At 40.4% G+C, this 25,670-nt stretch overlaps 1 protein-coding gene across 7 annotated transcripts in view; it reads left to right on the top strand.

Annotated features, from left to right (window-relative positions):
• SLC25A13 (solute carrier family 25 member 13) overlaps positions 1–25,670 on the top strand; it is a 199,186-nt gene that overhangs the window by 22,554 nt on the left and 150,962 nt on the right. For 2 of the 7 annotated variants that reach the window (XM_021102399.1, XM_021102398.1), the window contains exons 1-3: positions 2,776–2,850; positions 8,196–8,249; positions 20,981–21,123. In XM_021102399.1, coding sequence (XP_020958058.1) covers positions 2,791–2,850; positions 8,196–8,249; positions 20,981–21,123 — 257 coding nt within the window. In that variant the 5' untranslated portion in view covers positions 2,776–2,790. Of the gene's footprint in view, positions 1–2,775; positions 2,851–8,195; positions 8,250–9,035; positions 11,976–20,980; positions 21,124–25,670 lie in introns of those variants that run through there. The other 5 variants (XM_003130160.5, XM_005667626.3, XM_021102400.1 and 2 more) reach the window with 4 other exon arrangements.

The raw sequence follows: 25,670 nt of genomic DNA, 5'->3' as shown, positions 1-25,670 counted from the left end.
GATTCTGGGATAGTTTGGGGCATCTTTGGTGGTGTCTTAGCCTCAAGCTGATTCTCCAGGCTTCCTGACAAGACTCTGGTCATCCAGTAGAATTTTAATAAACCATTTTTCTTCTTAGCCTGTCATTTTTTTGTTGTTTCTTTCTAAGTTGACTACCTGAAAATTTTGGGCCTCCTCGCTTTCCATTCATATTTGGGATTAGAAATATCATGTAATTGTGTTTAGTTGATTTTTTTTAAGAGATGCCATTGGAGTTCGTGTTGTGGCTCAGTGGTTAACGAATTCAACTAGGAACCACGAGGTTGTGGGATCGATTCCTGGCCTTGCTCAGTGGGTTAAGGATCCGGCATTGCCATGAGCTGTGGTGTAGGTTGCAGATGCGGCTCGGTTCCCACATTGCTGTGGCTCTGGTGTAGGCCGGCAACTACAGCTCCGATTAGACCCCTAGCTTGGGAACCTCCATATGCCACGGAAGCGGCCTTAGAAATGGCAAAAAGACAAAAAAAAAAAAAAAAAAAAAAAAAAAAAGATGCCATTAATTACCACCAACCTGATGTGTCACTTCAAGATTCACAGACCACTTTTTCTTCATTCTAATTAGATCTTAAGATAATTTTATGAAATAGATAAGTAGATTTTGTCATTTTGCCCTTCTTAAAGTGAGGAAACCAAACTTGGAGATGTAAAACTGACTTGTCCAAGGTCACCAAGTTAGCAACACATTGGAACCCAAATCTTTAAACATGGTAATATTTGCTTATGATGTGTAAACAAGCATTTCTGTCTCCATAGGGAGCTGAAAATGTAAACAGAAAAAAATGTCTGTTTCAGAAAAGACTCACACCATCTCTCGTCAAATTTTTAGTCTTGGGAACATTTACTGGAATGTTAGCTTTACTTTAATAACAATAACGATAAAATCTAAAATTGGAGTGTTTAAAGTTATTTTGGTGTAATAACCCACAGCTAAAACACCACCATTCATTTCTTAACTGTTGTACTCCGCTTCATGCAGAATTTTGATGATGACAGCTTTATCATTGTTTAATGTTTGTCTACAACAGCGCAGAATTAAATCTACCACACTTCCCAAGCTACCGAATCCTCTGATAAATATCTCCAGCACCCCTGAAATGACCAACTTGCATAGTTACCCAATGGGTTAATGTTTGTGGTGTCTGGTGCTTTATAAGTCACCTGTCAAGTGATACGAATTTTTGAGTTGATTACATAGAAAGATTGTGATTTGAAGAATGCTTAATGTAGCATCTTGTCTGTAAACTCATTTGTATTTCAGTAACTTGTTTTTTATAATCATTGTCCTTCATTTATTAGAACTTAGGGAAACTGTAGGATGAAGAATGAATGACTCACTGAAGTCAATGAAAAATTATTTTTCTTAAATGTGATGAGTCACTTCTTTCTTCCTCTGGAGTTAATGGCTAACTGTGGTTTTGGGGAATTTCAAACTTTCTTTTACAATTACTGATTTCTATTAGCCATGGTTCCCTTGCAGAGAACAGAATCTACTCTAGCTGATTTAAGCAGAGGGAAATTTATCAGAGGGTATTAAATGGCTTAAGGAATTTGTTGGGAAGGTAAAGAAACAGACTTCAGGTTGAGCTCTCAGGAGTGACTTCCAGGGCCTCACAGTGAGCAGACTGCCAGGCGAGTGTTTTCCTTTCATGTAGTCATGAAATTACCTGCCAGGTGGGGAGAGTTTCAGAACCATGTTGCCACTGATGGGGACAGAAGTAAAATCAGACACTTCCACTGCCACACACTACTTTTCACTGCTGCAGCAGGATCAGACATTCCCAAGGATGATGCTTGCTGGCAGAAACAGCAGAAGCTTGGTGCCCAACTTCCACATCTTTGCTTTCCAAAATTTTGCCCTCCTGCTCTCTATCAGCTTCCTCTGATTTTCAGCATAGCTGAAAGGCCCCCTAGCTGCAAGAGAGTCTGGGAAATGTAGTTCAACCTTCCAGTCTCTGTAGTACAGGAAGATACATGGGAAGAAGTCAGCCCCAGTTTCTATGTTATTGGGTCACACCCAACAGTGCTTTCCACTAGATTCAGGTCCACCCATTACATTTAGTTACTCAGGTACAGAAGACCACACAGGAACATTTCTCCCTCCATCTCCTTTTTCTGCTTCTCACTGCATGCAAACATGCATGCATGCACTTAGACACAGAGAGGAGCCTGCTTTTCATCAGCTCCCTCTCCTGGGTTTTATTTCATATCTAAATTAAACACTTACTTCATGGCCGAAGAATTTTCAGTGTAAGCCTGTGTTGTGTACTTGGTGAAATAGCAAGCGGAGGCTTGGCCTCCAGGATTCTGTATAGCCCAGTGGTTCTCAACCCTGCCTATCTTAATCTCAGGATGAAGCTTTAAAGGTATACATTCCAGAGATTCTAATTCACTTGACCTTTGCAGTCTAATTTGATCAACCTGGGCATTGGTAAAACCTAAAAGTCCTTTAGGTAACACGATTATGCAACTAGGACCAAGAATCTCGGTCCTAATCCTGCAGAATTGGACATTAGCCAAAGCTGCGGGTTCTTAAATTTCAAAGCATTGGGATCACCTGGAGGTCTTGTTAAACCCTAGATTGCCTAGTCCCACTCCCAGAGTTTCTGATTTGGTAGGGTGTGAGAATTTGCATTTCCGTTGGCCTAAAAGGAACTACCTGTTTTCCTTGCAAAGATTTACTCACCTGGAAGACTTTCTTCTTTAATGAACATAATGAGAGCACTTAGTTTCTGAGCTTTGCCAGAGCTGGGGATGTGGAGGAATAAGAAGCCTGTGAGGAGGTCATGTCTTACATCTCTAGAACTTCCTAATGTAAGAGAAGAGCTTTTCTTTTCTTTTCTTTTTTAAAATATTTTCTTCTTAAAATAGTGTCCCTGATTTTATGCAGGTTCTGTATGTTCCTCTCAACATCCTCTGTTAGACCCAGCAAATATTTTGGTGCACCATTCTGTACCACTTGCCATTTGTTAGTGTAATGAGCCTGTAACTGAGCCTTGATTCCCATGTAAGAAAGTTGATTTTAAAAATATTCCTGCATGTCAAAAAATCTTATCTAGTGTCTGCTGTAACTCATATTAAAATGAGAGAATTTGTTTGTCTTGAAAGATATCTTTCTGGTGTTCCTTGCCATGCGTCCCACTACCCCATTTTTAAAACCAGTCACTGAAGTTATGTTACCATTGGCTGGTTTTGTTTGTTTGTTTGTTTGTTTTTTTCATCTTGGGTGTGCCTAGCTAGTATATATATTTTGCAAATGCTATTGATAACCTATTTATCTGTTATATGTAATGTGTGTTTTATCAAAAATTTTACATATTCGATGATCCTCAAATTTTGTCCTGTGGAACATAGATTTGTGGAACTGACCTGAAATTTCTGTCACATCATTAAGATAAACTTCTCCCAGTTTATAGAAAAAAATATAATGCATAGCGTTTCCAGTTCTAGCAGTCCATACTTCCCACCCCCACCCCGCTGTTTCTCTCTCAAACTCCATTTGGTGTGAATGTTATCTGCTTGTGTATACAGTTCTCCTTTGTATTGAATTAAGTAACAAATAGTAATTTTTCATAGACCTCTGCCAAGAATGCTTTTTCTTCTTGGTGATTTACTCCCTGTGTTTGAAAATTACTTTATTTAAAACTCGATGTAAGAATTTTATTTAATGGTGGCATCTATTCTTATAAATGCGAATTCTGAAGAGTAATGATAAAGCAGATCAGGCAATTAGATTGTAAGCATAGAAGCTGTAAATATTTACATACTATTAGTACATGAAAATATAGATATATATATAAAACAGTGAAAATCAGCCTTCTGGAAAAAATGTAAAGTTTGATAAATCTTCTAAAGCCCAATGAACTAAGGCTTGTCAGGTGATGCAGCATGCACTTGCTGAGCAGGTATTCTGAGTTAGCTTAAAAAGGGAGGCCACATTTCTTGGCTCCCTTTTTTTCCAGCTCAGAGAACTTGCTGGCTGTTCTGGCTGTTGGTTTTGCTGACAGATAGACTCTATCTCAGTACACCTTCAGAACGCTGGCACTTCTAAATGTAGCTTGATGTTGTCTTCAGTAGAGCTGTGTATGTGTTCTTCCTTCACTGCAAATGATGCCACAACAGGAAGATAAGAATAGGAGGTAGGGAGTTCCTGTCGTGGCGCAGTGGTTAACGAATCCGACTAGGAACCATGAGGTTGCGGGTTCGGTCCCTGCACTTGCTCAGTGGGTTAACGGTCTGGCGTTGCCGTGAACTGTGGTGTAGATTGCAGACGCGCTGCTCGGATCCCGCGTTGCTGTGGCTCTGGCGTAGGCCAGTGGCTACAGCTCCGATTAGACCCCTAGCCTGGGAACCTCCATATGCCGTGGGAGCGGCCCAAAGAAATAGCAAAAAGACAAAAAAAAAAAAAAAAAAAGAATAGGAGGTAGGAGTAGAAGTGGAAAATCTGAATAGCCATTCAGCACTGGGGAAATAGGTGGAATTAGTGTGGAGGTAAGGCCCAGGAGGCTGGGAGCAAGTTTTTTAATCTATTCCGCTATTGGACCATAGTTGATTATATGTCATTAAAATGAGCCCAGGACCTAAAATGTATTTCAGCAGGTCCCAGGGAAATTCCATAATGGTCACTAGCCATTTGCTGCACCTGGAACTTTGGGTCTGTTGTCAAGAAGTGACATTGGATGGGCCTAGGATAGCAGGAACAAGAGTTTGGAAGATTTCAATGTTTGTTCAGTGGTTTGGTGAATGTTTTTGAAGACCTATGAGTTTTTCTCTCTCCTTTTAATTTCTCCCTTCTCAAGTTGTGAACCAGGTTACTCATCATTTAGACTTTTAAAAGAATAAGCATGGTAGAATATAGACTTTCTGATAAATAATAGATACCATTTTTTGAGTTCTTTAATTGTGTGGCCCTTTTGGTGGTAAGCAATTTATGTAATTATCTCTGAACACCCTTTTAACCATCTAGGACTGCCCATTTTATAGATGAGGAAAGCATTTTAAAACCTTGCTCATAAAATATCATTCCATCTTTGCACTCTCATAAAGAGTATAGGAAGATGCTGTATATATCTCTTATGACCAGGTAATAAGAACACACACACACACATACCACCTACTTTAGTGTTATACCATACCTTTTCAGAAGGGCCACCTTGAAGCTCTTCTGGATTGCTAAGTAAGTAGCATCCAAAGTGTGTGAAGACTAGGGAGTAAGGAAGAGAGATTGGGGACTAGCTCAGTGTCACACAGCTAGTGAGTTTAGAGGTCAGGCTTGTCTCCCAGCCAAGGACTGTCTGACATTGAAGCCATATTCTTCCTCTTCTTTTTTTTTTTTTTTTTTTTTTTTTTGCTTTTTAGGGCTGCATCAGCGGCATATGGAGATTCCCAGGCTAGGGGTCCAATCGGAGCTACAGCTGCTGGTCTACACCACAGCCACGGCAATATCAGATCCAAGCCGTGTCTGCAATCTACACCACAGCTCATGGCAACGCCAGATCCTTAACCCACTGAGCAAGGCCAGGGATGGAACTTGCAACCTCAGGGTTCCTAGTTAGATTCGCTGTGCCATGACAGGAACTCCAGAAGCCACATTCTCTTTTTTCTGAAGCTATATTCTTAATCACATCACTGGTCGGATACTACAAGTTGGTGGTATTAGGAGAAACTGGGAGATTCTTGATTTTTAGGTATGTGCTCTATTGATTAGCGGTTAACATAAGTTACGGTCAGTTTGAAGTTCCCTATAATGTGGCTCAGTGAGAAGACCAACACACTGGGGGATTAAAGATTTGGCATCTGAATCTCAGGTTAGAAAACACTTAGAGGGTGTTCCCATTGAGGCTCAGTGGGTTAAGGATGTGATGTTGTCGTGAGCTGTGCAGTCGAGGCTTGGATCCCGTGTTGCTGTGATGTGGACCAGCAGCTGCAGCTCCAATTTGGCCCCTAGCCTGGGAACCTCATGCCAGAGGTGTGGCTCTAAAAAAAAGAGAGAGAGAGAGAAATGTAAGCACAAATTGGCACTAAATCTGACTTTTGGGGAAATGAGTGACCCTTTCTGAGTCTTGGTTTCACTTTCAGTAAAATGGGGGGCAATAATGGGATCTCTCCAAGTCTCACATTTGTTTTGAGGATCCAATGAGGTACTAGTCTTGCTTTGCAAACTCTGAAGTGTTCTGTGCACTTTCGATAACAGGACTTAGAAGTGTTGGGCCGTATAGAATCATTTTCTCCTGTGCCCTCCATCCTGGGAGAGTTAAAGCTTGCTTTTCCTCACAGAGGTGTAGTCCTGGGGGAGAGTGCTGACGGCATCTGGGATCAGCAAGCAGAAGAATGCTGTGGGAATTTAGGCCCAGGAAGTTCACTCTGAACTAGCACTGCCCAGGAAGACTTCCCAAAGTGCATGGTAGTTATGAATTAATTTGGTCTTAAAGGTTGTGTTATCCAGCTGGAGCAAGAATAGTACACTTTGTGAAAATTACCTTTGCTTTGGAAAAGAAACTGAATTAAGTGCGAAGAGGTCACCATATGCCTTTTAAAAAAAAATGTTACTGATGGTCTTGAGATGTAGATCTAGGAGGGAATGTCTTTGCTCTTAAAGAAGAGGATGGAGGAGTTTTATGCTGTCCCAGGTTCTCCAACAGAGTTTGTCCTACCCCCACCTTTCTCAAATATAGACCTGAAAGGAAGAATCTTCTGAGCCTTTTAGGTCTGCATTATCTTCAATCTTAAGTTGGTTAGCAGTCTATTTTTTCCTTATTAATTGAACAGCAGAGAACACTAATTCCGCATTTTAAAAAGATTACAGAGTTTTATGGATAAAAATAACATTGGCGGTTATAAGCACTCAGCTGAAGTTAAAAGCCTTATCAGTCTTGCTTTGGGAAACAAGGTAACCAACTAACTCATTTCAGAAAAACTACCTCTCCCATTCCAGTGATTAGTTAATAAAATTACTCCTGGCAGTGGTGGGCCAAGAAGCTCAGGCAGTTACATATTTAGAGACAGAGAACCCATTGTCCAAAGACCTCAGAAGAGTCTTTGCAAACACACAGAAGGGATTTAGAACAATTTGCATAAATCTCCCCATGGATAGCGACATGGCTCCAGTATTGGGGTGGTTCCAGGAACCCCTCCTTGGCTGTATCATGGGGTGACGCTGTGTTTGGTAAGAATTCAGTCTCATGATGGTTTTTGCCAGCAGGATTGGGTGATGGGACACTGAATAAGCCCACTGTTTGGTTCCACATAAGGACTCTTTTGTGTTGGCCTGGGGCAGCCATGTTCAAGTTTGTCTTCTTTTTCCCCAGTGATGTTTTTGGACTTTGTGGGTTGGAGAATTAAGCACAACACCTATTCTGAGCTAATCTGTCACATTTTGCTCTTGAAAGGTAACCATAGCTCCTTGTAGTCTAGAATGTGGTGAATAATAATGATACATTTGTAGACTTCTGATTTCTTTTTTTTTTTTTCTTTCTTGAAGTATATTTGATTTATAGTATTCGTTTCAGGTGTACAACATTTTTATAGAATATATTCCATTTAAAGCTACTACAAAACAATGCTTATATTTCTGTGTGCTGTACAATTGGAGACTTCTGGTTTCTTAAAAATCGGGAAGAGGAGGAGACTTGGCCTGGAGTGACCCGATAGCTGGGCATTCATGCTTGTCCATTGTGGAACTGTGGGAACAAACAAATTCAAATAGCAAACAGAAATTCCCTTCTGTTTGTTAATATTATTTGCCTTGTACATATCTTCTTTAAGAACTAAGTTCTCTTGCACAGTTAACAAACAAGTTGAACTTTAATGTTTAATATTTCTCTATGAAAGAGTTGATGTCTCTCTAGAGTGTTGTTTAAAATGCCAAGGTGATTAAAAATCAGTTTTGACTTTTTTTTTCTTAATTTTGAAAAAAAAAAGAGATGTATATTAAACACTATGTATTAGGAGCTTTATTGATTTCTCAAATCATTCTATAAACCACATAAAAGGTCAGATTTAAAATCCAGAAAGTAGTTTATGTACTGCAGAAGTTTAGAGCTTCAAGTATAAAACTGAAGTCCACTAATTTCTAACCTGGAGATTATTTTCTTTCAGTCTGCTAGCTTGATTTCTCAGCTTTGTTCTAATAATATAAACATTTTTATGTTTATTTATAGGTGGCTTTAACCAAGAGAGCAGATCCAGCTGAGCTTAGAACAATATTTTTGAAGGTCAGTATAAAGGAAACTATTTTGTTCCTTGTTTGATTTGTATTCTGTAACTTTTAAAAGAGCAGCTCTTTATTTCATTGTTATATTTTTAAAAAGTCCCCCAAAGTATCTTTACTTCAGACTTATAAAAGAGATCCTTGACAGTTATCTTTTTTTTTTTTTTTAACACATCAGATACTTGTAGGCAATTGTTTGTGATGGGCGCGTGGTTTATATTTTAATTTCTTGTCTCATGTGGTAGGTATGGAAAAGGAGTTGCTGGGGGATTTAGTCTGACAATCCATTTACCTTGCCAGGATTGACCTATGCAGTTTGATGACACAGATGCTTTTCCTCCTAAGAAGTTTAAAGCCCTTTCTGAACATCTTAGTAATCCTTCATTCATCCGGAGGGGACTGTCCTTGGCTGTCCCTGGTAGAATGTGGTTCTTGTTACCACCTTCATACTACAACCGTGGTGCCCTTGAGGAGGCCTCAGTGTGAATAAGAGTAGATACGACATCACAACAGACATCACACAAATCTATTTCCTTAGTTTCTTTTCCTTTCACCTACTTTGTGGTGTTGGGCACTGAATGACTAATACTCTAATAAAAGTTATAATAAATACCTCAGGTCCCAAACACTGAGCTACTTTTAAGGTTATTAAACTGGCATTCAAGAATTCAAATAAAAGAGAAGGCCATTTTTATAAAGATCATTTTTAAAGGTACATGTGTGGACCTTTTCCGAACATGGTGAAAAGGTAGCTGTGCTCTATATAAAGAGGACCAAGTCTTCAAGTGAGAAACATATTCTACTCTGTACCAAATATATGGCTTAAGAAGCTACTAATTCTGTGAGCATCACTTTCCTCATCAAATGTGTTACTATTAAAAAAAAAATGAGAAATCTGAATTTGAGTACTGATAGGATTATGTGACATTAAGGAATTGTTATTGATTTTTAGGCTGGGTAATGGTTTTATGCATATGGAAAGGCTTTTTCTAAAAAGCCTTTTTCTTTTTAAATAGACACTGAAATATTTACAGATGAGATAATAGTATCTGAAATTTGCTTTTAAATAATCCATTTTTGGTGGGATAGGAAAAATAAGTGGGCACTATGATGATTTTTGCCATTAGAAAATGGAATATTGGGTTTATTATACTATCCACTCTACTTTGTATATATTTGAACATTTCCATAATGTTATAAAAAATTGTAAAGATTCAATGAAAAACTTATCCGAAAGTTATATGCATTAGCTATGTACCTGATATGCATTTGATATTGATTTCATAAATGCTTGAAATTAATTCAAAGGGACAAAGACTCAAGAGAAAATGGTTAACGATATGAGCAAAACATGGAGTTCCCTGGTGGCTCAGTGGGTTAAGGATTTGGCATGGTCACTGCTGTGGAATGGGTTTGATCCCTGGCCTGGGAACTTACATTCTGTGGGTGTGGCCAAAAAGTGTGAGCAAAATTTGAGAAAAAGGAATAAATTTGCAAGGTGGGTTGGATTATATATAAGAGCAGAATTCTTTGTAAATTTGTTCTTTGTCTAGAAAGGTCAGTATAGCATAGCGATTCTGAGGTAGAAAAGGATTTTGGATTCTCAGAGTCAAGAAAACAGATAAGCATTTGTTGCTTGCCTAGGCTAGTGTGTGTTGCTGTGCATGTTGGCCCCGCATGATTGGGATGTGGGGTGTATGAGGGAACCATAGATGTTTTGGGGATGTGCATTTAAGATCTATATGGTGAAACTAATGAAGTAGTTCTGGAAGCCCACTTGCGGAAGAGCCTATGAGTGGGTTGCTAAAGAGAGATTGATAAAGCTTGTCTGCTTGAGCTGGTAAGGTCAGAATCATTCTTTGAACTCAGGATCTGTGTGCTACTTCCATTTTCTAAACCAGCAGTAGCTGTGGGCATCCTTCTGACAGAAACTGGGAGCAATTTAGAACATCCCAGTAGATGCATCTTGGATACTTACTTGTCTTTTGATGTGATCCAGTGGGAAGGCTCCAGGTAAAAGCTGTGCCCATCTTTTGAAGCCACGTGGTAGCTGGTGAGGCTGGGTTAAGGTCCTGCTTTGGAAGGATGTATCTTTTCCAGCTCCTCCATGTCAGTAGCAGGCAAGTCTACACTGGGGACAAATGAGATTGGTCAGGTAGACCCAAAGAGGGTAGAAGCCTGTGCAGAGTTCTGAAGAAACACCTGTGGGGCTTCTGTGTCAGACTGCCTAAAGATGGGGGTGGGATCTTTGGGACCAGATGGGGAAGTGTTGTCTTCCCCTGGGGTGGCTGGGACTATATGGCCTTTGAGTGAGAGTCCCTGTGGCTTAGAGTCCGACGGGATGATGTGAGGGGAACTGTCCCTGAGGAAAACAATGATCAGCAGTTTCTGGAAGGGGTTGTGGATCTGGCAAAGGTTCCGGTGATCTCATCAGGCTTGGGTAGTGCGGTACCAGCACAAATCCACCTCGGCTCAGCATGCCGAGGACCTCTTGTTTACTCTCCACCGCAGTCTGTGTTGTGGGGGAGAAACAGGGAGTTGGGCGCCACCGAGGCTGTGCCGGGCGCGTCTCCACCAGGGCTGGACTTTTTCAGTTAAGTATGGATCAGCAGTAAGCACCCTTTAAGCCTGACTACTTTGCTGCTTTTCTGTGACTTTTCCCTGACTTTTCTTCCCTGTAGATATCCCAACCTTCTCTCTGCTAAACTAGTTAGGTAGATGATTCTTTTGTGGCCTGGGGGAGGTGGAGAGATGCTTCATTGTACCCCTTAGACCAGATGTAACAGGGGTGTTGTCAGCAGAGAGAGCTAGTGGAACTGAAACAGATGAGGAAAGAAGGGTCCTGGAGGACTAAAGTGGGTCCATTTCTGGCTTATGTTTTTGAAAAGAGTTAAAATCAATTTCCCTTCTTTTTCTGAAGTTGATTACTGTATGTTAAGTACAGTGTCAGGTGTTGGGGATATAAAAGTGGATAAATCATGGCTCGTGTCCTTAACTATCTCACCATGTGTGCTTAAGTGTAATAAAAAAGAGAAAAATCCACAACATGGTTGATAAGCATTATATAGCATTACTTATAAGAAAGATGTTGTGGGGCTAATTATATCTTCCTAGAGAGGGTCATTAATTGAAGGAAGATGGTGATATTTGGGTTGTACTCATTTTGCTATACAGCAGAAATCGACATAACAGTGTAAATCAACTATAGAAACAAAAACCTTAAAAGATGTGTAGATATTTATCAGACGGAGAAGGTGCAGGAGGGTTGTGGAGCAAAGGAGGAGCATTCCAGGCAAAGGAACTAGCCTGACCCAAGCAAAGATCTCAAGAGTGTCAGGTGTGAGGTGGCCTGGAGCGTAAGGTCTTAGGCAGTGGTATTAGAATGGTATGCAGAGTGGGACTCGGTATAAAACAGCCTCAGTCTAAGGCATTTGCATTTTTTTAATGCAGACTTTTCTAGTGATACATAGCAGGTAATGTTTTGTCTGGATGTGAAAGTCTAGGTGTAGTCAGTTTTGTTTCTAGCCTGAATGTTGATATGGGTTTTTCTTCTGCCTAACACTTTCCATGCTGCTTCATGTTAAACAGGTGTGTATTGAATGCTTACAGTTTAAATAAAATGGCCGTGAAACTTTGCAGTGACTGGAATGAGCAAAAAGGTATAAAAATGACCATGTCTTAAAGGAGTTGAGATTTCATACAGGAGACCAGATTTACAGGCATGCAGAAGGTAAAAAAAAAAAAACAAAAAACAAAAAACCCAAAAAAAACCCAACTAAGTCAGCACACTCAAGGGTCACTTGTGTGGTTAAAGCAAATGCCACAGGAAATGGAAGGGAGGGAGCAACCCCTGTGGCTGGGCGAGTTCCCTTGGAGAGGGAACTTGAGGAGCCTCAGGGATGCGTGGGAGCTGGGGAGGCATTGAGGGGGGCAGCTGAGGATTCTGGGAAGCAGGACCACATAGGAGGGAAGGCCTGGGGATGGGCTTGGGAGCAGACAGTCTCTCAGAATTGAAGACTTCTTGCTCATTCTTCAAATGTTTATTTAATTCCACTCTTTGCCAAGGAGTCTGCCAAATATTACAGGGTGTGGGTAACAAAATTAGAAAGATAATTGGGACTTTGGCATTTCTGCTAAACAATAGGAAGCCAGAGTTCTTATTGTGGTGCAATTGTTTAAGAATCCAATTGTATTGGCTCAGGTCGCTGTTTAGGCGTGGGTTCAATCCCCAGCCCAGTGCAGTGAGGTGAAGGATCTGACATAGCTGCAGTTGTGGTGTAGGTTGCAGCTGCAGCTCAGATTCAGTCCTTGGCCTGAGAACTTCCATATGCTGTGGGTGTGGCCTTAAAACAACAACAACAAAACAGTAGGAAGCTATTGAAGATTTTCTGAGTTATCCAGTGGTATGGAGGATGGGTTTGAGCTTGGATTGGTGCAGCAAGGCCATAGATTAGGCAGCCATGGGTGTGATCCTGATGTGAAGCCCTAATAACTTGATTAGGGTTGTGGCAGCAGGAAGAAAGGGAGAATGAACAAGGAAAAGACATTTTGAAGGGCTGATTGAAAGTGACTAATCTTGTATAGTGGATGAAAGAGAACAGGGGGTAAATATGACTGTGGATATATAGCCTGGCTGCAGGGAGGTGCCAGTAATAAGAATGAGGAAACTGATGAGGGAACCACTAGCTCAAGTGAGAATGAAGGAAGTGATGCTTACTGTTTAGAAGTATAGAGCTGGAAGCAACTACATATACACTTACCTGTAGTGTGAGATGTGAGGATAGGAAGTCTAGGGAGACAGATTGTTACAAATTTTAATAGTAATATATGGTGAATTGCACTTGGGGTTTTATGATTATTCTTTGTCAACAAAAGCATCATATATATTTTTAAATATTTTTGTAGGCAAAATTGGAAAAAATTCTTTCTTTGAAAAACTTTTTTCTTATGACAAAATGGTTCATATTCTTTGAAAATCTGAAAAGCAGATGTATATAAAGAAAAGTAACTTATGATCCATTTACATATCTCCATTTCCCTTTGTTTCTCTACCTTCTGTGGATGAATAGAATATTTTTCCTTATCAGAAGGAAAAATGCTGTTGGTATCCACTTTTTTCCCCTCACCTAATATGTTATCAATATCTTTTCCTGTAAGCAAATGCATTTCTTTTGCATTTTGCCATGTTTATCTTACCGCTCCCTATTATTGAATATTTAGTTGTCTTCTCTGCTTTTCTATCATAATACTGTAATGAATATCTTTGAAATTATGTTATTACACGTAGCTAGCATTTTCTTAGGATAAATTCATAAAAGTGGCATCATTGGATTAAAGGGTGGGTTTATAACATTTTAAGGCTTTTGATACTTGGCAGACTGCCTTTGAAGAAGGTTGTGACAGTATACATTTTGGGTAGGGGTATGTTTACATTTCTCCACATTATGGTGTTAACTCAATTATTAAAAGCAAAACAAAACAAAAACCACAGGAAAAATAAAAAAACCTTTTGCCGTCTTGTTGAAAAATTGTATCATTTTAAATTTGCAAGTTTTTTTAAATCAATAGCAATATGTTTATATATTGACTCTTTGTGGCAATTATAATTTACAAATATATAGGAAATGGAGTAGTATAGTAAACACCCACCTAACCCACCTAATTTAACCTGATTTAAATTAATGTTTGTCATATTAATTTCATAGATATATAATTATATATTTCAGTGTAAGTTAGCTATCACTGTGATTTAGCCTAAATGCTTTAGCATACATCTCCAAATAATAAAGAACAGTTTCCCTTATGGCCATAATATATTGTCATTGTGCACTTAATGCAATTAATAGTAATTCTTTAATAACGTAAAATACTTGATCTGTATTCAAATTCTTAATTATATTTATTCACCCCAATAACAGGGAAGTGGGGCAAAGAATAGTTGGATGTAGTAATCAGGTGTGTGCAGCATTTCTCGGTGGCTGAAAAACAGTTGAGAATTTGCCCATCAGCCCCCAGATATGAGTGATTTCTGTGCTGTAATTCCACCCAAGTCTGAAGGCCTGAGAACCAGGGGAGCTGAGGATGTACATCTCGGTCTGAGGGCCAGAGGAGATAGGTCCAAGCTCAAGCAATGGGACAGGGAAAAAAGGGATGAATGCTTCTTTCCTCCATCATGTACTCTATTCAGCCCTCAGTGGATTAGATGAAGCCCACCCACAGTGGGGAGGCCGATCCACTTTACTGAGTCCACAGGTTCAAATGCCAGTCTCATCCAGAAATATTCCCTCAGACACACCCAGGGACAATATTCAATCTGGGCCCCTCTTGGCCAGTCAAGTTGACACATAAAATTAACCATCACAATGAGTTTTACATTAGGTTGTGCAGGATTCCTAAAAGCTGTCCCATTTCAGAAGTATATATGTTTAACTATATTAAAACTTGCAAAAACTGGAGTTCCCGTCGTGGTGCAGTGGTTAACCAATCCAACTAGAAACCATGAGGTTGCGGGTTCGATCCCTGGCCTTGCTCAGTGGGTTAACGATCCGGCGTTGCCGTGAGCTGTGCTGTAGGTCACAGACGCAGCTCGGATCCCGCGTTGCTGTGGCTGTGGCGTAGGCTGGCAGCTACAGCTCCGATTAGACCTGGGAAACTCCATATGACACGGGAGCGGCCCAAGAAATGGCAAAAAGACCAAAAAAAAAAAAAAAAAAACAAAAACAAAAACAAAAAAATACTCGCAAAAATTGTAAGGAAGAGAAGCTTCAGGCTACTTGTAAAATCTCTTCTCTCAAAAGGATTAAACAACATTTTAAAGATGTGGTGCTGCAAGGTATATCCCACTCCTCCGACAGGGACCCTCTGTTCACTGCCATGTGGGCAGCAGAACTGCCTTTGTCAACATCTTCTTGGGATCTGCCTCTGTCCATCAATCTAAGGAAGAGCCTTTGACTTGTTTACTAAATTATGAGGCAGACCACCCCAGCCTTGAGCTGGTTTCAAAAACTGAAGAAAATTGTTTTTTTGTGTCCAAATTAACATACTCCTACATTTAAGAGACAATTTATCACCTCTAAAGAATGAAGCAGATAAAATATGAGATTTTAAAATGTAAATTCTCATGGCATGTAAATCAAGCACACAGATCACAAACGTGTGGCCCCGTAAGTATTCATGCAGTGAGGACATGCATGTAGCCAGCACCCCAGAAGCCCTCTAATGCCCCTTCTCGTCAATATCCACTCCTTCCAAGGGTAACTGCTTGTCTGACTTGTATCACCATACATCAGTATTGCCTGGTTTTCAACTTTATATAAATTGAATAATACATGTTTTTCGGTCTACTTTATTCACTCTTTGTTAGATTCATCCATGTTGTGTGTAGTTGGTATTCATTCGTTCCATTGTGTATACAGTGGTTCACTTAAACATTCTACTGTTGATTGACATTTGAGTTATTTTCTGTTTTTTGCTGTCCAAAATAATGCTGCTGTGGGGTAGGGCCAGCTTAGTGCCATGGCACCAACCACTCTAGTCCCCACCCAGCCTGTGACCAAGGTGTATACATGGAGGAAAAGGTGAAACCCACACAGAAGTGCAGCCCTGGGCCCTGAGGGCCTGGCTACATCCCAAACCAAGGCAGAGATGCTCTCATACTCAGGAGAAACCCAGCTCCATCAGGGCTCCTGCCCCAGCACCTTGGCCCTCAAGAGGTCAGTGATGGCCAGTGAGCAGAGGAGAAGCCCCTACTTGACTGACTCTGGCCACGGCCCTTTCAGCTCCAGTTCTGCCTCCCACCAAGGCAGTAGCTGCCAGCACACTCTGGAGAAGATGCAGCCCATGCTCACTTCAGATCCAGCTCTTCCACCAAAGCTACTGGGCACACCGAGACTGCAGAGAGACTTATCCACATAAGGATACACCTTCCAGGCCAGGATAGGTAACTGTTTCACCTAATTTCATAGAGACAGAGAAAATTAAACAGAATGAGAAGACAGAGGAATATATTTCAAATGAAAGATCAAGAAAAAAATCAAAACAGAAAAACCCTAATGAAACAGAGATAAATAATTTGCCTGATAAAAGAGGTCAAAGCATTAGTAATAAGAATTCTAATTGAATGGGAGGAAAGAATAGATGAACCCAGTGAGGATTTTATAAAGAACTAGAAAATAAAAAAGAGTCCAGACTGAAGAAAACAATAACTGAAATGAAAAAAAAAAAAATACCCTGGAGGGAATCAGCAAGAGATTAGATGATACAGAAGAAAAACACAAGTGACCTAGAAGATAGAGTAATAGAAATCACCCAATCATAATAGCAAAATGAAAAACATTTAAAAAGATCGTGTAAGGGACTTCTGGGACAGCATCGAGTATACTATCATTTGCATTATAGGGGCCCTAGAAGGAGAAGAGAGAAAAGAGTCAAAAGTGTATTTGATGAAATTATGACTGACGGAAACAGATGTGCAGGTCCAGGAAAGCACAGGGAGTCCCAAACAAGATGAACCCAAAGAGTCCCATACCAAGCGAGACATGCTATACTTAAAATGGCAATAGATAAAGAGAGAATTTAAACTCAGCAAGAGAAAAACAAAATCACTTGCAAAGGACTCCCCAGAAGGCTATCAGCTGATTTTTCTGCGGACACTTTCCAGCCAGAAGGGAGTGGCATGATATATTTAAAATGCTGAAAGGAAGAACTCTACAACCTGGGATGCTCTATACAGCGAGATTTTCATCCAGAACTGAAGGAGAAATAAAGAGCTTTTCAGACAGCGGAAACTAAGACAGTTCATCAATACTAAGCCGACCTTATAAGAAATGTTAAAGTGAAAAAGAAAAGGCTCTAGGAGTTGTCCTTGTGGTTCAGCGGTAATGGACCCACTGAAATACCTCTCACAGTAATATTGCTGTGAGCATTATAATGCTAAAGCAGTTTTTTGGGGGAGTGTGTGTGTATGTGTGTACATGAGTTTCTGTCAGAGATGCCCTTACGAGTATAGTTGCTGGGTTTATGCTTATGTGTGTGTTCAGTTACAATAGATACTGCCAAGCAGTTTTCTAAAGTGGTTCACCAGATACATTTCTTCCACATTTTTCCAATACATGTTATTTCTTTTTAATTACTTTGTGTATGCGTAGTGGTTTTATTTTGCATTTTCAGTGGATCTGTTTTTAGAGGTCAGCAGCTTGACAGTGATTCTAAAGATCATTTGGGGAAAATCTAAGTGTGATTATGGCCAAGAGGACTACCAAGAAAAGTAATGCAAGGTTTTTTAACCTTACATTCATTCAGCAAATATTTATTGAACATGTTTCGCTATCTGCCAGGCAATGGTCTGGAACTCGAGGCTACAGCAGTGGGAAAGGGAAAGAAAAAATCCTGTCCTGGCAAGAGCTTTCCCTTTAGTTATAGCAGTTAAGGTACATGTAGGAATTCTTGTCATGGCTTGATGGAAATGAACCTGTCTAGTATCCATGAGGACACTGTTTCGATCCTTGCCCTTGCTCAGTGGGTTAAAGATCAGGCATTGCCATGAGCAGTGGTGTAGGTCACAGATGCGGCTCGCATCCCACATTGCTGTGGTGTAGGCTGGTAGCTGCAGCTCCAATTCGACTCCTAGCCTGTGAACCTCCATATGCCCAAATGCCATAGGTGTGGCCCTAAAAAGACAAAATAAACAAAAAAGGTGGGGAGGAATAAAAAAATCACATTAAAAACAAAAAGGTGTCTGTAATCTTGCAAGAGTAGACAGATCAGTTGCCAAGGATAGTACTGAAACATTTTTAGCTGCATTGATGACAAGAGCTGTCATTCTCCCATGCAGTTTGGTCAGAGTACATTCTAACCTATGGAAGCCATTGCTAACTGATCAGAGCTGGTACTGAAGATGGACTTGCTTGCCAAACTTTCCCTGATGACTCTATGATAATTTAGTATGTGGTAAACATGGCATCCTAAAGCTGGGAGAAGGGAGAGTGATTTGATGTTTGGTCCGAGGACAACCAAGACAGAAAGTGGAAAAAGCTCAAGTTGGAGGATCCTTACCTCAAACCACATGCAAAAACCAAAGTATCAGTATATTGAAACTTAGTAAAAGTTAAACCTTTTCAAAAACTAAGAGAAAATGTGTGTGAATGGTTAGTCTTGGGATGAAGAAGAGCTAATTTCTAACTTAGAAGTTATGGAAGACACTGCCAAGGAGAAAAAAAATCTACAGGCTCAATTACATAAAAATATCAAACTCAAAAAATATTGGCAACAAGTATGATGGACAAAGCGGGGAAAGGGCATGTTTGCACACTGTTGGTGGGAGTGTAATTGGTACAATCTTTTTGGAGAGCAGTGTGATAATAAGTATTAAGAGCCTTAAAGTTCCTCTCCTTTGACTCAGCAATTTCTCTTCTGGGAGTCTAGCCTTTGAAAATTGCCAGGAATTTGAACAAATGTTATATTCAAAGCTGGTTACCTTAGCTTTAAAAAAAAAAATACCCCAAACTGGAGATAATCCAGTAATCCTCTAATAATGTCTACTCATGGGAGAAGAGTTAAATTGTGTTTTTAAATAAATGAATTATTCACTACAGTAAGCAAACATAGGTATAATTCTCAATCATAGGACTGCTATAATTAACAGTGACATTTCCTTTATATTTCCATCTTGTTTTGCTTCAGGAAAATCAAAGTATTTTTCTTCTACATTTGCAAAAAGCCAAATTGAACACTAACTGAAGAATAGTAAGATTATTGGTCCATCTTTGAGCTTTTCTTTTGTACTATGCTAACAAATGTTAAACAAAAACCAACAATCTATAATATTTATAAAGTGCTTATTGTGTGTAGGGTATAGTGCTAAGTATGTTACATGATTATTCATTAATTTCTAGCGTCAATCTTATGAACAGCTTGTGTTATTACCTATTTTACAGCTCAGGAGCCAGAGGCCCAGAAAACTTTAGTCATATAGGTAGTAAGAGGCAGAAGCAGAGCTCTGGGCACCCAGGCCAGAGAGACTCCAAAGCTGTGAACTGAGTATCTAACCAAGAGCTTATCCTGTGTTGGAATGACTAGAATGTGGAAATAACCTGTGACTTTTGAAGTTTCCAATGGAACTGTAGTTCCAGAGGGGGCAGAGATGCTGTCGTTGCACCTCTTTTCACTGTGCTTCCCCATCACTGTGACTCCCATCACCCAACTAGCCCTGTACTTCTGGTAGCTCATGGTCCCCATCTCCCCACCCCCCAAGTCACTGTTTGATCCCCAGGGTAAGAGGCCCCCTCCTACTCCAGAAGGATACACGTGATCCCATGTTGCTTCTCAGCTTTTCTGCAGCCCCAGGGGCTCCACAGAACAGGAATGAGCAGGCTCCGCTAATGTGCTGAAAATACTTTGATTTTCCTGGAATATATTGCAGACATACCTGGCAGAATGCTGTGAAAAGCATCACCTGTCACCTTATTCTTATTGACCTTTTCTGCTCTAGAATGGAGATCATGCTGACCATGGCAGCATTTCTCACCCATGTCCTTGAAACCCCACAGAAGCCATGCTGTTAACAGCTTGCTTTCCAGTTCACCCCGTTGGTCATTTTGTTTGTTTGTTTGCATCGTTGATGCCTTTGGAACAGGAATGGGGGCAAAAGAATTTAGTTGATTTCATTCATGATTTCATAGTGAACTCTCCTTTTTTTTTTTTTTTTTAAATTAAGCCATATGTCCTTGCTAAAGCACAAGACATAATATGTCTTTCCAAATTTCTGTAAATGTTTTGCTCAGCCTTGGTGCTGTTGACATTTGGGCTGATGACTGGGTTGTGGGCGGCCAGCCTGTGCATTGTAGGTTGTTTAGCTACATCCATGATCTCTACCAACTAGATGCCAGTTTCTCAATCTGCTTCTGTCCCTTCCCCTAAGTTATGACACTCAGAATTGTCATCAGACACTACCAGATGTCCCCTGTGGGGGGAAATGAAAACAGGCAGCTCAGAGCTAGAGAACTTCACCCCAGAAAGGCAGGTAAGCATACGGAGAAGGCTAGTTCTCGTACATTGTACTTGGCTACTGGGGACATTGGTGCTTGTAAGCTAGAGAGTCAGGCTAACCTACCCACAGCTGAGAACCACTGGTATAGAAAGAAAACTTGCCCTGTAGATAGGTTCATCTGTGCCATATTTTAGATTCAACAAATAAGTGATAAAATATGGCACAGATGAACCTATCTGCAGAAAGAAACAGTCTCACAGACTTGGAGAACAGACTTGTGATTGCCAAGGAGGAAGATGAGGAAGTGGGTTGAACTGGGAGTCTGGGGTTAATAGATGCAAACTGTTTCACTTAGAATGGATAATCAATGAGGTCTTTAGAATGGATAATCAATGAGGTCTTGCTGTATAGCACAGGGAACTATATCCAATCACTTGTGATAGAACATGATGGAGGATAATGTGAGAAGAGTGTGTATATATGTATGACTGGGTCACTTTGCTGTATAACAGATGTCGGCAGAACATTGTAAATCAACTATAACGAAAAAGTTTTTAAAAAAGAAAGAACTAGGCAAACAATGTGTTTTTGCCTTTTTTTTTTTTTAAAGTGATGGGAAATAACCAACCTTATAAAGAGTGTATTGTCAGATCTGAGATTTTATCCTGTAACTGTTTTCAACTTTTTCACATATTGATCTCGATTATGTATTTTTGAGAATAAAATATCTTCTCTATTTTTTTAAACAGTATGCAAGCATTGAAAAAAATGGTGAATTTTTCATGTCTCCCAATGACTTTGTCACTCGATATTTGAACATTTTTGGAGAAAGCCAGCCTAATCCAAAGACTGTGGAACTTTTAAGTGGTGTGGTGGATCAGACCAAAGATGGGTATGTTTATTTTCAGTTACTTCATTTGGTTGTTCGTTTGTTTGTTTGAAACAGCTTTCTGTTGCTTTAATGGTCAGGAAGTCAGTGTTTACCTTCCCACCTCTTAAGAGCATCTCTCCCTTTAACAATTAATATGTTGTTGTAGAAATAGTACCCTTCACTGTTCTTATCATACTTGGAGATTCTATATGTGTATTTTTGGACATAGTTTAAACAACTGTTAATGGTTTCACAACTATTTTAGTTGAGCGGTATGAAGATATACACAAGTATATGTAGTATATGGGTATTTTTCAAGGCAGCTGTAAAAATTGTGAGTAAATGTAAAACATAGCACTGCAAACATAACTTTTCTATAACCTTTCTCTCTGCTCAAGTAACTTTTAAATGTCACATATGATTAAATGCTGTAAATCTAACAGGCAGAATAATGATTCCAAATCCCCAAGAAAGTCATTCTACCCCAGCTGGAAGAGAGACACTGAACCATCTGAAATTAAATAGGACACTTTGCAAAATGCCTTTGGATTTTTTTTTCCCCTCACCAGTCTTCTCTGTTTACATTTTTAAAAATGAGTCTTTCCTAAGCTAGATAATATTGCATTTGGCTTTCACCATTAAGTGCAAAATTTTAGGCTCCAAAATATCAGTAATATGAAAACCAGTGTACCCTAGTCACAGAGTATAATCTGTAAGAACTAGTCTTTTTCGTATAAACTGTAGTAGACACAGCCTTCTGCCCTTGCCACTTGCCAGCACCCCCTTTGATAGATGTTACCTGCCATTCTGGGGTGGTGTTCTTTAGCTCTGAACTTTCCGTATTGGTCCTGTGTCTGATTTTTCCCACATGCGTGGATTTGAGATCCAACCAAAATAAACTCCCTTGATGCACTGTGAATGCTCTCAGTTTTATCAGCACTCCCCTTTTCTTGCTATGCACCTGTTGTTCCATCCTGTATGGGGATAACCTCCTCTAAAGTGAGGGTCTGGCTGACAGGAAGGAATTGGGAAGGAAACTGGCAGTTATACTTCCTGTGAAACCCTGGCAGATTGCTGGATTATACCTTCTCTGTTCCAGTAGCAGTTACTCAGGTTATTTCTGTTTTCTTTTTTCTTCACTCACTCTCTCTCTTTTTTTTTTAAAGGGCCATCCATACCCGTGGCATATAGACATTCCTATGCTAGGGGTTGAATTGGAGAGGAAGCTACTGGCCTGCACCACAGCCACAGTAACATGGGATCCGAGCCACATCTGCGACCTGTACCACAGCTCACAGCAACGCCAGATCCTTAACCCACTGAGCAAGGCCAGGGATCAAACCCACATTCTCATGGATACTAGTCAGACTTATTACCACTGAACCACAATGGGAACTCCAGGTTACTTCTGTTTTCCAAGTCCACCCCCAGGTGGAATTCTTTGCTTTGCAGGAAACTGTCAGGTATGATCAGGCCTTCCCTCACAGGGCCTCTCTGGGGAGGTGCAGGAAAAGGCAGGGGTGTATTTCACTCTAGTCCATCCATGCTAAAGCGAAACAGATCATAGATTTATTTTAGTGAACATTTTTTTTTTTTTGAGAAAAATTTGGTTGTTTCCACATCCTCTGTGTTTTTAAGATCCAGAAGAAGTGTGACCTGATTATGAGTTATTTGATTTATGGTTTAAGATCAATCTTTTTTCTTACTTGGTAGTTTAAACTACAGAAAATCGAAATAATTCAATGAATGCTCAATAGATAAACTTCCTCTAGATTGGCTAGTTAACATTTTTAACACCTGTGTGCTTTTCTTTTTAAAAAAAAGGTGTTCCCATCACGGATCAGTGGTTAACGAACCCGACTAGCAACCATGAGGATGTGGGTTCCATCCCTGGCCTTGCTAAGTGGGTTAAGGATCCTTTGTTGCCGTGAGCTGGTGTAAGTTGCCCCATGGCTCAGATCCCATGTTGCTGTGGCTGTGGTTTAGGCCGGTGGCTATGGTTCTGATTGAGTCCCTAGCCTGGGAACCTCCATATGCCGCAGGTGCAGTCCTAAAAAGACAAAAGACAAACACACACACACATTTTTCTATGCATGTATACCCATAATTTCCCTTTTTCTGCTAGACCTTTTAACTATAAATTGCAGACATCAAGATGTTTAAGTAGGGAGTTCCTATTGTGGCTCAGCAAGTTAAGAACCCGACATAGTCTCCCTGAGGGTGTGGGTTCAATCCCTCGCCTCACTCAGTGAATTAAGGATCCACTGTTGTCACAGATTTTGACAGAGATAGGTTGCAGACTTGGATCCACTGTGACTGTGGCGTAGGCCAGCAGCTGAAGTTCCAGTTTGACCCCCTAGCCTGGGAACTTCCATCTATTTTCAAATGTATCAAGTCTCTCCACTCACTCCCCATAAATGGCTCCTTGCCTTTTTTTTTTTTTTTAAAGTCCAGGATCTAGTCAAGGGTTCCTGTACTGCATGTAGTTGTTGTATATCTTTTAATCTAGAACAGACCCTTGCTTTTTATTGTTTTTTCATGACATTGACTTAAAACCCAGGCCCAGTTACTTAGTTAAAGGTCCCACATGACTGATTCATGATAGATTTCGGGCTGCAGGTCAGGAGAGATTCTAGTACCTTTTGTGTCTCCTCAGGAGGCACCTTGTCCTGGCATTGATGACACTTAGCTTGCTCACTTGGTTAAGGTGGTGTCTGCTAAATTTTTTCCATTGGACACAGACCACTTTTTTGTAATTAGCAAATATTATTTCCAAGAGGGCTGAGCAAATTGAAGAATCACCTCCAGTACTTAAACTGACCAAGCTAGTAGCATAGGGTTACTGTTTAAGACCCATTCAGATATTCTTATGCCATTTTCTCTAATCCTAACTCTCATGCACAGCTCCACAGTATTTACTTTACAAATGGGTATAATATACCTGTTTTCAATGGAAAACGGTAAATACCTTCATTTTCCCTTTCTTTCGAAGCACGGCATTTGTTGAGTAAACAAGTCATTTGTCATCCTCCCAAATCAACTACTGTTCCTTGAAAAAATTACATGGCAGAAGTTGCACTTTGCCGACAAAAGCACAGCACACACGCTGAACAATGAAGAAGCACTGGAAGGGGTGCCATGTATCTGGCGAGGCTCTTGTGGGGTGTGATCACCTAGCTTGACTGACCAGAGGGATTTTAGCAAATAACTTTATTAAAATTTGAAAGGCTCTTTGTAGATTGACAACTTTAGGATTTAAAAATAATGATAGTTGTGCTGGTCCAGATGTCATGATGATTTGAAATACTCATTTTTAGTACTGGTCCGCTAGTTGTGGTTTCTTGAGTCTAAGGACCAAGTCTTGTATATTTTGCTATCTCCAGTGTCGAGTCCAATCTCTGGCCTCTGTTTCACATCAGTTTGTTGACTAAACTTAGGTAAATCTACTAAGAAGATTTTGCCCCCTAACAAAGCCCAGGAGTATTGAGTAATGGAAGCTTTAGTTCAAATTTTAATTTCATTGTTGGAGGCTGAATCATGGCCACCTGAAGATATCAAGTCATAATCCCTGGAATTTGGTAAGGTGACCTTTTGGAAAAAGTGTCTTTGTAGATGTGGTTGAATTAAGGATCTTGAGATGAGGAGATGATCCTGGATTACTTGCGCCTTAAGTGCCATCACAAGCATCCCAATGAGAGAGAGAGATTTGACACATCACTGGCAGGGGTAGAAGGTAAAGTGACCATGGAGACAGAGACTAGAGTGATGGGGTGACACAAGCCAGGGAACACCTAGGGCCACCAGAAGCTGGAAGGGGCAAGGAATGGTTCTCTCTTAAAGATTCTCGGGTGTGGGTCTGCCGACACCTTGATTCAAATGTCTGGTACCCAGAACTGTGACAGGGTGAAATTCTGTTGTGTTGAGCTACTCAGTTTGTGGTACTTTATTATAGCAGCCATAGGAAATGAGAAAGCCTATAGTTGCAAAGAATCTTGGGAGGACAGAAACCAACCAGCCTGATACCAAAATATAGCTTTTTTCTTTCTTTTTTTTTTTTTTTTTTCTTTTTTTGATTTTTAGGGCCACACACATGACATATTGAGGTTCCCAGGCATGGGGTCTAATTAGAGCTACATCTGCCAGCCTATACCACAGTCACAGCAACATCAGATCCAAGCTTTGTCTGCGACCTACACCACAGCTCACGGCAGTGCCAGATCCTTAACCCACTGAGTGAGGCCAGGGATCAAACCCGCAACCTCGTGGTTCCTAGTCGGATTCGTTTCTGCTGCACCATGGCAGGAACTCTGATAGCTTTTTTTCAAGTAGTAGCTTTTGGCTAGAATCAGATGTTTTCCAGGCAGATACCCCTGCTGGATACTGTCTCCTGAAGGCTTTAGCTATGTCTGGGCTCAGGCTGAGCGCTAGCATGGAAGTTAAACACCTGTGCACTGTATGAACTTCTGAGCTCAACCCTTCCAGCTTGCTGGCAAAGGGATCTTGTTTTTTGGAGCCCTCCTGATGCTAGTTTAATGATTCATGAGCCTGTGGCTTGGCCAGCCTTCCAC

Source organism: Sus scrofa, chromosome 9 (genome assembly GCF_000003025.6).
Source record: "Sus scrofa isolate TJ Tabasco breed Duroc chromosome 9, Sscrofa11.1, whole genome shotgun sequence".
Taxonomy (NCBI): Eukaryota; Metazoa; Chordata; class Mammalia; order Artiodactyla; family Suidae; genus Sus; species Sus scrofa.
Note: the sequence above shows the minus strand (reverse complement) of the source record. Positions and strands in the feature narration are given on the sequence as shown.